This window comes from Piliocolobus tephrosceles, unplaced genomic scaffold (genome assembly GCF_002776525.5).
Source record: "Piliocolobus tephrosceles isolate RC106 unplaced genomic scaffold, ASM277652v3 unscaffolded_27375, whole genome shotgun sequence".
Lineage (NCBI taxonomy): Eukaryota > Metazoa > Chordata > Mammalia > Primates > Cercopithecidae > Piliocolobus > Piliocolobus tephrosceles.
In genome coordinates this window covers 1-11,942 of record NW_022310282.1, presented here as the reverse complement: position 1 = coordinate 11,942, position 11,942 = coordinate 1, and the positions used below count along the sequence as shown (strand labels likewise).

The 11,942-nt window shown below is 44.2% G+C and overlaps 1 protein-coding gene across 1 annotated transcript; it reads right to left on the bottom strand.

The window, feature by feature from the left end:
- Nucleotides 1-4,352: 4,352 nt before the first annotated feature.
- LOC113221760 (glucoside xylosyltransferase 2-like) lies at nt 4,353-6,585 on the bottom strand (the record flags this gene model as incomplete). Its single annotated transcript, XM_026451089.1, has 2 exons — nt 4,353-4,476; nt 6,334-6,585. Coding segments are annotated over 2 exons (376 nt in total), but the record flags the coding sequence as incomplete, so codon positions are not given.
- Nucleotides 6,586-11,942: the final 5,357 nt, after the last annotated feature.

Sequence of the window (11,942 nt, the reverse complement as noted above, 5' to 3'; positions counted from 1 at the left end):
GTCCTCTTACAATATCTGCCCTCATTTAGCTGGTCTGAGTGGAGCTGTGTTCCCTGAAACCTAAGTGCATTCATTTAAACACATCTTCCTATATAGAATTCTCTTTTGGTTCCTGTCAGATTTACCCCTTCCATAGAACTCTGCTCTTGACTCAGACTCACCTTTAAGGGTGTGAACTCAGTTTTCCACCCCTTGATGAAGCTGTCTTGACTCACCTGCCAGGAAATGTCCTGTGAGCTGAGCGACCTGCATGCCCCCACGGGTTTCAGCTGTCTTAAGTCAGTCTATTACCCAGCACTGCAATTATACACCCACAGGCATTTACTATCTAATTATAGTAAGAGTTTTAAAACACTTTCTAGCTAATGACTTTTAAACACATTTTAAAAAGCGGTGTTATCAGATACAAGAGACTATAATAATGACAACATTCCTGATGTGTGCTACAGGTTTTATGTGCATTGGTTCACCCATAGCAACCTGAAGAACCATGACAATAAACATGTTTATCTGCTGTGCCATAGCTAATACTGTCTCCCTCTCGCCTTTCCAGGGATAAAGCTGACAAATCCTTTTTTCAAATACAGTTTGTTCTGGTTTGTGGAAAGTACTCTGCAATCAATATACATGAAGAGAAACCTTACAATGTGATGGATATTGCTGGATCTCAGTTCAGAGATCCCATGTTTAATCAAGTACCTGGGTAAAGTATGAAATAGGAAGATCAAATGCAGGCTGCACAAAGAACAATCAGGGAGTTAACCTAACAATCACTCATCTAAAACCAGAAAACTTGGTTATTTACTTGATACTGTGCAGAACCAGGATTTAGAACAACGTCATGATTATTTTCCAATATCCTGTTTTACTCAATAGATCTCAGATGGAGAGTGAAGAAGCAATTAAACTCCTCTGGTTTCAGCCCCAATTAAAGGCAAGGGACTCCTGTTTAATTGCAAAGCTGCTTACGACTGCCTTCGAGTATTATTTATTTATTCACTAATCACATCCTCAAATAATCAGCAACAGGCTAAGAGGAACTGGGGAGGCAACTGTGTGAATCTTTTGGATTCCTCAGTTTGGGAATACGGACAGAGAGACTTACATTAGATTGTTTCGACCACATGACAAAGAGGAAAATGCAGTATTTAAAGAAAAGGGCCGGGTGTGGTGGCTCATGCCTGTAATCCCTCAAGTGATCCACGAGGGGGATCAAAAAATTACCCGGGCATAGTGGAGGATGCCTGTAATACAAAAATTACAAAAATTAGCTGGGCGTGGTGGTAGGCGCCTGTAATCCCAGCTACTCAGGAGGCTGAGTCAGAAGAATCGCTTGAACCCAGGAGGCAGAGGTTGCAGTGAGCACACCACACTCCAGCCTCGGTGACAGAGCAAGACTCCATCTCAAAACAACCAACCAACCAACCAGACAAACACAAAACGGGTCATGGTAGCTCATGCCTGTAATCCCAGCATTTTAGGAGGCCAAGGAAGGTGGATCACCTGAGGTCAGGAGTTCAAGACCAGCCTCGCCAACATGGCAAAACCCTGTCTCTACTAAAAGTACAAAAATTTGCCAGGGGTGTTGGTGCATGCCTGTAGTCCCAGCTACTTGGGAGGCTGAGATAGAAGAATTGCTTGAACCTGGGGGGCAGAGATTGCAGTGAGACGAGATGGCGCCATTGCACTCCAGCCTGGGTGACACAGCCAGATTCCATCTCAAGAAAAAAAAGAAGAAAGAAAAAAGATGAAACCTACCTAAGAAGAAAAAGGAAGAGATGCAGACCTACTGTCACAGTGAAATGGCTTAAAGCATGCCCTAAGAGGCTGGGCATGGTGACTTGCCTGAAATCCCAGCGCTTCGGGAGGCCGAGGCAGGAGGATCGCTTGAGCCCAGGAGTTCCAGATGACCTTGGGCAACATAATGAGACTGCCCCCCAATCTCTATAAAAAATTTTAAAAATTTGGCTGGGTGCAGTGGCTCACGCCTGTAATCCCAACACTTTGGGAGGCCGAGGCAGGTGGATCACATGAGGTCAGGAGTTTGAGATCAGCCTGGCCAACATGACAAAACCCTGTCTCTACTAAATATACAAAAATTAGTCAGGTGTGGTGGCGGGTGCCCGTAATCCCAGCTACTCGGGAGGCTGAGGCAGGAGAATTGCTTGAACGTGGGAGGCAGAAGTTGCAGTGAGCTGAGATCATGCCACTGTACTCCAGCCTCGGTGACAGAGCAAGACTCCCTCTCAAAAAAAAAAAATAATAATAATCGCTGGGTGTGGTGGTGCACACCTATAGTCCCAGCTACTTGGGAGGCTGAAGTGCGAGGATCACTTGAGCTCAGGAGGTTAAGGCTGCGGTGAGCCATAACTGCACTACTGCGTACCAGCCTGCGAGACTGAGTGAGACTTCATCTCATTAAAAAAAAAAAAAGGCCTGGGCACAGTGGCTGATGCCTACGATCCCAGCACTTTGGGAGGAGGAGGTGGGCAGATCACCTGAGGTCAGGAGTTCGAGACCAGCCTGGCCAACACGGGGAAATCCCATCTCTACTAAAAATACAAAAATCAGTCAGGAACAATGGCACAGTCCTGTAATCTCAGCTACTTGGGAGGCTGAGGCAGAACAATTGCTGGAACCCAGGAGGTAGAGATTGCAGTGAGCTGAGATAGTGTCACTGTACCCCAGCCTGGGCGACAGAGCCAGACTCTGTCTCAAAAAAAAAAAAAAAAAAAAAAAGCTATAAGTGAACAGCTAAGACATTCCCCTTTCCTCTACTAAATCAGTATTGGGAATCTTTCCAAGAAACTCTCAATAAACCAGCTTTTCTTTCTTTTCGATGATTTGATCCTTTTTGATCCAAAGACAAATGAAATTGAGTTTTATTCCAGAATTTTGTTTTTTTAAAAAGGTGCACAGTATGTGTTCCAAGGGTAACATACAAACAAACATAGGCAAAGTCTTTCTGAACAGCAGTCTCTACTTCAGGATTTTTTTTTTTTTTTTTTTTTTGAGACGAAGTCTTGCTCTGTCGCCCAGGCTGGAGTGCGGTGGTGCGATCTCCACTCGCTGCAAGCTCCACCTCCCGGGTTCACACCATTCTCCTGCCTCAGCCTCCCGTGTAGCTGGGACTACAGGCGCCCGCCACCACGCCCGGCTAATTTTTGTATTTTTAGTAGAGATGAGGTTTCACCATGTTAGTCAGGATGGTCTCGATCTCCTGACCTCGTGATCTGCCCGTCTCGGCCTCCCAAAGTGCTGGGATTACAGGCGTGAGCCACCGTGCTGGGCCGACTTCAGGATTTTTAAATGAAAAGGAAAGGCCTGAAAAGGGTAGGGTAAGGACTGCTTTTTTTGCCAAAAGATCTCTCTCAAGAAGAAAACATAGTTTTAATTTTTTTTTTTTTTTTTTTTTGAGATGGAGTCTCATTCTGTTGCCCAAGCTGGAGTGCAGTGGAGCAATCTTGGCTCATTGCAACCTCCACCTCCCAGGTTCAAGTGATTCTCCTGCCTCAGCCTTCCAGTAGCTGGGATTATAGGCACCTACCACTATGTCCGGCTTTTTTGGATTTTTAGTAGAGATGGAGTTTCACCACGTTGGGTAGGCTGGTCTCAAACTCCCGACCTCAAGTGATCCACCCACCTCGGCTTCCCAAAGTGCTGGGATTACAGGTGTGAGCCACTGTGCCTGGCAGTTTTAATTTTTAATAAGAATAAAGTTTTAGTTAAAAAAAAAAAGTTTTAACAAGGAAGAGGAAAAGAGAATTTCATTAGCTTTATGTGTTAATATAAACACACAGAGAAAAGGAGATGAAAATTTCCTTTTCTCCCTCTACCCCACCAAATCATCCACCGAACAATATAAGAAGAATTTCTTTTGCACCAGATGAAAAGCAAAAAGGATTTGGGGATCTGAGTTCTTTTTCTAGTTGTTTTGACCCTGAATATGTTCCTTAACTCCAAGGACCCTGAGAATCAATTCCCTTCAATCTAGCAGTTGTTCAGGCTACAGGGTCTCCTGCCTAGATTATAATATTTCCATTTAGTTTCGTGCCTCACATCAATTTTGACTGCACTTCTTAGAAGAATGGTATAGCAAAATCTAAAAGATATCCTCTAAAAATGAGTCCAGTGTTGGAAGTTTCAACATTTGGCCTTTTGTGTCAGTAGTGCAAGGCCCCGCCTCCATCAGATATCCAGGGGGGTGGATGAAAGGGCAAACTTCGCAGGGGAACACAGGCTCCTCTGTGCACGATTCAAGCCTAGTCAATAGCAACCCGGGCATGGAATGTGCTCCATGGGGCGTGCTGAGTGTACTCCTACACAAAAAGCATTCTCCAAAGATAACCTACCTGGATTGAAATAGAAAATAATATTTAATAAATCCTGGTCTCCCCACGTGATGGCATTCTTGTACTTCTGGTACAGAGGGTACAACATGTCCTCCCAAGCCAGGCCTGTTGGAATCATGCTGTTCTGGAAAAGAGAAAACCATCAGAACAGCTGAAGCAAAGCAAATACATTTTGTCCACTGAGAAACAATGTAAAGGGACTGGTTTTCTTCCCTTCAGTGGAGGGAAACAAATACAAAAGGGGTCCTGCTATTCTCAGGGCACAGAACAGAGCAAAATTTGGGCTGTTGATTGCATCGCTTTTGTCAGTTGTACACACAGATACTAGATGGACCAGGAGGAACTTACAGTTGAACCTATGGCTTCTACTCAGAAAACCATGCCTGGAATTGAACCCCTTCCTTCCTTCTCTTCCCTCCTTCCTTCCTTCCTTCCTTTTTTTTGAGACAGAATCTCACTCTGTCACCAGGCTGGAGTGCAGTGACACGATCTCGGCTTACTGCAACCTCCACCTCCCGGGTTCAAACGATTCTCGTGCCTCACCCTCCCGAGTAGCTGAGACTACAGGTGCACGCCATCACGCCCGGCTAATTTTTTGTATTTTTAGTAGAGACGGGGTTTCCCCATGTTGGCCAGGCTGTTCTCAAACTCCTGACCTCAAGCGATCCACCTGCCTCCCAAAGTGCTGGGATTATAGGCGTGAGGCACCACACCTAAGAAAAAGGCAAAGTCTTTCTGAACAGCAGCCTCTACTTCAGGATTCTTTACTCTACTTCACCTTTCTTAGGTGAACATCTTTCTTAGGCTTATTTCCTCACTGTGAGGTGAAGGAACAAATAACAGAGTTTAGGTATCTTAAGGAAAAATACCTTTCCTTGTCTTAGACAATGATTTACTTTTAAAATAAAAGTAACATTTTCACAGACTGAACTATTCCAACAGCACATAAAAATATAAAATAAAAAAGTAAAAATATTCTTCTTCCCTATCCCATTCCCACTTTCCCCAGAAGTATCCACAATTAACAATTAATGGTCTCTTAGGTATTCTTCTGCACATTTCTTTTTCTTTCTTTCTTTCTTTTTTTAGAGACAGGGTCTCACTCTGTTGTTTAGGGTGAACTGCAGTGGCTAAATGTAGCCTTGACCTGCTGGGTTCAAGTGATCCTCCCATCTCAGCCTCCCAAGTAGCTGGAGCTACAACCACGTCCCGGCATGCTCCATTAATTCTTCTGGAAATTTCTAAAGCATACAAATAATCACAGCCTCTGTCGCCAGGCTGGAGTACAGTGGCGTGATCTTGGCTCACTGCAACCTCTGCTGTCCAGGTTCACACGATTCTCCTGCCTTAGCCTCCTAAACAGCTGGGACTACAGGTGTGCGCCATCATTCCTGGCTAATTTTTGTATTTTTAGTAGAGACAGGGTTTCACCATTTTGGTCAGGCTGGTCTCTCAAACTCTTGGCCTCAAGTGATCCACCCACCTTGGTCTTCCAAAGTGCTGGAATTACAAGTGTGAGCCACCACCCCTGGCCAGGAGGATAATTTTTTTGGACTAGTTCTCTACTGATGTTCTTTTAGGTTCTTCCCAGTTCTTTGCTAGGATAAAGGATGAGATCATGTACATCCTTATATAAATATCGTCACGGACTTATATAAATATATCCCTAGGGTAATTTGAAGAAATTTTATATAGTCTTTGAAGCACTGGGTGTGAAGGGTTCAAACATTACAGAATTCAGAAATGCAACATAGTATTCCTGAATGGTAACTCTGGTGAAGCTTTAAATTCCACAGCCATCTGGGCTTTTCCTGAATAAACAAATATTCTATAATTTTCTAAATAATTTTCTCTGGTTCCTTTAATCCTCACCTATAGGCCACCTAATTTCCAAAATCAGCATAATGACACTCTGGGAATGCCACTGTTGACAAGACCAACTCCCAGTCTCTAAACAAGGAATTTTAAAGCACTCATTTACCTTGAACTGGGTACTTCTTATCCGAGTTAAATTCATTAACATGACTCCTGAATTAACTCCTGCAGAGCCATAGAAAGGATGCCTTGCAAAGCGGCTATACCAGCCAATCTTGGGGATTTCGTGCTCAGGGGCCATGGCTGCAAGCTGGGTGGAATTAAACAGCCTCAGAAGCTTCCAGATGTCATCGACAGGTCTCAGAAAGAGAACATCGGTGTCCACGTAGAGAAGTGAGTCCACATCCTTTAAAATCACCTTTGTGTGTAAGGAGTGGGCGTAAAGGGGAGAGGAAGGAAGAAAACAAAACAAAAACAGGTCAGAAACAAAGAAAGTAGCCTGACAGGTAAATAATGCTACCGACGTTTGCTGATTCATATTAAATTCTGGAAAGGTACCACTCTTAGCTTCCATTCCTGCCTTCGCCTTTGACTTGAGGAATGAGTGTTGATCAAGAGGTAGAGATTTAAGATAAATCTTGGTCTGGATTAGCCCAATTCTGGGACCCTGGACTACATTTCATAAGGGTTGAACTTACAAAAAAATAAAAACATCAGCAAATTACTGTGGCTCTCACTTCTTCCATCTGCCAGTAAGGCCACTTGTTTTTCTCTCTCAGGTTTTCCTTGGAACATTCAGTGTGGCATTAGAAAACTTGAAGTGGATAATCTCTTTTTATTTATTTATTTATTTTTGAGATGGAGTCTCACTCTGTCGCCCAGGCTGAAGTGCGGTGGCCTGATCTTGGCTCATTGTAACCTGCAGTGGACAATCTCTAAACCAGCTCATACCAAGCTTTGGGGGTAAATATTCTCTGTCTCTGGATCTATTTCTTCCAGTGTTAATGAGGGGCCCTGAATCTTTTAAAATATATATAAATATATATAATTAAATACACACACACACAGCAGTGGCTCACGCCTGTAATTCCAGCACTCTGGGAGGCTGAGGCAGGTGGATCATGAGGTTAAGCGATCGAGACCATCCTGGTCAACGTGGTGAAACTTTGTCTCTACTAAAAATACAAAAATTAGTTGGGCGTGGTGGTGTGCGCCTGTAGTCCCACCTACTCAGGGGGCTGAGGCAGGAGAATCACTTGAACCTGGGGTGGGGGGGCGGAGGTTGCAGTGAACCGAGATTGCACCACTGCACTCCAGCCTGGCGACACAGCAAGACTCCATTTCAAAAAAAAATTAAAGAAAAATATATAGTTTGCAGATGAGGGTCTTGCTCTGTTGTCCAGGTTGCAGTGCACTGGCATGCTCTTGGCTCACTGCACTCTCAATCTCCTGGGCTCAAGCGATCCTCCCACTTCAGCCTCCAGAGTAGCTGGGACCACAGCTATGCACCACCACACCTGGCTTTTTAAATTATTTATAGAGACGAGGTGTTGTTATGTTGTCCAGGCTGGTCTTAAACTCCTGGACTCAAGTGATCCTCCCACTTTGGCCTCCCAAAGTGCTGGGATCACAGGTGTAAGTCACTGTGACCTGCCTAAAATGGTATCTTTAGCTAAGATTTGGTCTTGGGATTAGGCAATGCAAGTCATTGGCTAGCTTTGTTTGTATATCAGCATGTGGCAACCTTTCTCCTCTAAAGGGCCAGATAGTAAATATTTCAGGCTCTGTTGCAACTCCTCAAATCTGCTGCTGTAGCATGAAAGCAGCCATTGATAACAGATAAACAATGAGAGTGGGCCAGGCGCAGTTTCTTCAAAACAACAGAATTTGAAGATTCTAATTTCAATCCCAGCACTTTGGGAGGGCGAGGTGGGCAGACAGATTGAGCCTAGGAGTTCAAGACCAGCCTGGGCAAATGGTGAAACCCCATCTTTATCAAAAAATAGAAAAACTAGCCAGGCATGGTGCCATGCGTCTGTAGTCTCAGCTACTCAGGAAGCTAAGGTGGGAGGATTGCTTGAACCTGGGAGGTAGAGGTTGCAGTGAGCCAAGATCACACCACTGCACTCCAGCCTGTACAACAGGAAGAGACTCTGTCTCAAAATAGTAATAATAATAATGAGAGTGGCTGTGTCCTAATAAAACTTTATTTCAGGACATGGACATTTGAATTTCATATAATTTTCAGACATCACAAAATATCCTTCTTTTGATTTTTCAACCATTTGAAATGTAAAAGCCACTCCTGGCTCACAGGCTGTGGTTTGCTGACCTCTGTCTGCTGTGGATGATTCAAGCCACCTTAGGTAAATGAGTTCTCCTGTATGAACTGCTTAGCTTTCCAGAGCTTTGCTCAGGGATTTGAGACTTCAAAGCCTTAGTTAGTAGTAGCATTATTTGCTTTGTTTTGCCATTGTTCCCCAAACTTTGGGGTAGCTTAACCAAGGAAGGATTTGAATCTTCTTGGATCCCTGGCCTAACATCATCCTAACACCATAACACTTATGGACTGAATGTCTGTGTCCCCAACATTCATATGTTGAAGTCCTAACCCACAGTGTGATGGCTTTTGGATAGGGGCCTTTAGGAGATAATTGGGTTTAGCTGAGGTCAGAAGGGTAGGGCCCCCAAGATGGAATCAGTGCCCTTATAAGAAGAGACACCAGAGAGTGCTCTCCCTCTCTCCCTCTGCCATGTGAGGACAGAGTGAGAAGGTGGCCATTTGCAAGCCAGGAAGAGGCTCCATCACCACAACCTGACCATGCTGACACCCTGATCTCAGACTTCCAGCCTCCAGAACCGTGAAAAAATAAATTTCAGTTGTTTCAGCCACCCAGTCTTGTATTTTGTTATGGCAGCCCAAGCAGACTAGTATAACAGGCCACTGGGATTCTCAATATTTAAAACTGATGAACATGGGTGCTACATGATACAAGTATCAAAGGAATTTCAGACTTGAGTAATTCTGAAGTCCACATAGTTAGCCACAGGATTTATCTTTTGTTCTTCATCTACTAGAGGAATGAATGTTACAAACCAAAAAAATGAAATTAAAATACTGATCATCTATCATTTCATAAATGAAGATGATCTTAACATCCATTTTAAGAATTTGAAGATCCTAAGCCAGGCACGGTGCCTGGGAGGCTGAGGCAGGCAGGTCACTTTAGGTCAGGAGTTGGAGACCAGCCTGGCCAACATGCTGAAACCCCGTCTCTACTAAAAATACAAAAATTAGCTGGGCGTGGTGGTGTGTGCCTGTAATTCCAGATACTGGAGAGGCTGAGGTACAAGAATTGCTTGAGCCCGGGAGGTGAAGGTTGCAGTGAGCCGAAATGATGGCACTGCACTCCAGCCTGGGTGACAGAGTGAGACTCTGACTCAAAAAAAAAAAAAAAGAAAGAAAAAGCTGGGTGTGGTGGCATGTGCCTGTAATTCCAGCTACTCAGAAGGCTGAGGCAGGAGAATCCCTTGAACCCGGGAGGCAGAGGTTACAGTGAGCTGAGGTCATGCCACTGCACTGCAGCCTGGGAGACAGAGTGAGACTGTCTCAAAAACAAAAAACAAAACAAAACAAAACAAAAAAACAGAATTTGAAGATTCTAATTTCAAAATTAGGAAGAATTTTGTATATTGACTGCTTCTTAAACTAAGCATTTAAAGTTTCAGCATGCTCATTTTGGTATATAGACCATATTTCAAAGGAACACACAAAAGTAGCCTCAGTGGTACATCTCAGAGAAATGTGAGAAAATGGCACTTAAGAATCATGAGTCTGGTATTCCTGAGTTCAAGTCTTGGCAGCCTGAGGTACTACCCCCATGACTTCAGACAAGTTCCTCAGTTTACCACCCACCCAGGTTGTTACAAGGATGCAACAATTTGGTTTGAAATGAAAACCACATGGTACTCAGTACAGTGGCTGGCACATAGTAAGTACTCAGTAAACAGTGGTTTTGTAAGAAGTCTCTGTGTCTTCGCTTTTAAAATGTCAAGTATAATTAGTTACCATTCACATCAATGCTCACAGCACTTCAAAACATGTGTCAACCACAAAAAGCCTTTTATGTAGTCAGAGTCGAGCAGTGCAATGAAGTTCTTGAACCTTCCTAATATGATCCACTCAGTACCTTGACTGAAAATAAGTACATAAGGACTTTTTACTCTTTATCTGAAAAAACAAAAGACCAAAAAAAAAAAAAAATCACTTTTTGATAACATTGCATCTCTGGAGACTAATTCCGCAGCAAGTACTGCTGGTATTAATTTGAAGAGGATCATTGTTGGCCATGTTATAATGGGATGTGGAATATTTACCAAAAGGATATAAAATTAGCCATTCTAAATTCCTTTATGGAAATTAGCCAGCACTAGCAATGAGGCCTTTGTTTTTTCAGAGTAAGGAGCAGCACACAATAGCACTCTGTACCCGATGTGCCGGCTATAATGTAATGGATCTTCCTGCTCCTGCTCCATGCACCACCCTAACCTGGGCGCCCACCTCCAGTGAACCCTGCTCAGCCATCTGCACCAAGTGTGAGCCAAAGCCTGGCCACAGGCAGTAAGATGATCAGGGGCTCACCAGTGCACTTTCAAATTCATTTTCAATTTGTTGTAATTCTAGTCTGAATTTGACAGTATGACTTGGTGGTTAAAAGTTTTAGGTTTGAAATCTTACTACCTATGTTCAAATTCCATTTCGACCATTAACTGTGTGATCTTGAGCAAGCTCTTTTGGCCTATTCTTTTTTTAAGACAGGGTTTCACTCTGTCACCCAGGCTGGAGTGCAGTGGTGCAATCATAGCTCACTGAGCTTTGACCTCCTGGGCTCAAGTGATCCTCTCATATCAGTCTCCTGTGTAGCTGGGACCACAGGCATGAGTTACCGTGCCCAGCTAATTTTTTCTTTTCTTTTCTTTTTTGAGACGGAGTCTCACACTGTCGCCCAGGCTGGTGTGCAATGGTGTGATCTCAGCTCACTGCAACCTCTGCCTCCTGGGTTCAAGTCATTCTCCTGCCTCAGCCTTGGGAATAGCAGGGACTACAGGCGTGTGCCACCAGACCTCACTAATTTTTGTATTTTTATTAGAGATGGGGTTTCACCATGTTGGCCAGGCTGGTCTCGAACTCCTGACCTCAAGTGATCCGCTCACCTCGGCCTCCCAAAGTCCTGGGATTACAGGCATGAGCCACGGTGCCCAGCTGCTAATTTTTTTGTTTTTTTGTAGAGACAGGCTCTTGGTTTGTTGCCAGACTGGTCTTGAACTCCTGGGCTCAAGTTATCCTCCTGCCTTGGCCTCCCAAAGTGCTGGGATTACAGGCATGAGCCACCATGCCTGGCCTGCTTAAGCCTTCTAAGTCTGTTTCCTCTTCCTATAAATGGGATTGATAACCCATTTCATAATGCTGCCAGGATGATTAAATGAGGTCATGTGTGTGAAGCCCCTGGCACACACACAGCAAGGACTCAATAAATGCTATTATTTTCATCCCACTCTCATGAGGGCTAGGTTTCCTGACTGACAGCCCAGGTAACCAGCAACTGGCTATGGTAGTAGTAGTAATGAAAGAATGAGGCCAGGCACAGTGGCTCACGCCTGTAGTCCCAGCACTTTGGGAGGCTGAGGTGGGCAGATAACGAGGTCAAGACATCAAGACCATCCTGGCCAACATGGTGAGACCCCGTCTCTACTAAAAATACAAAAAAGGTTGGC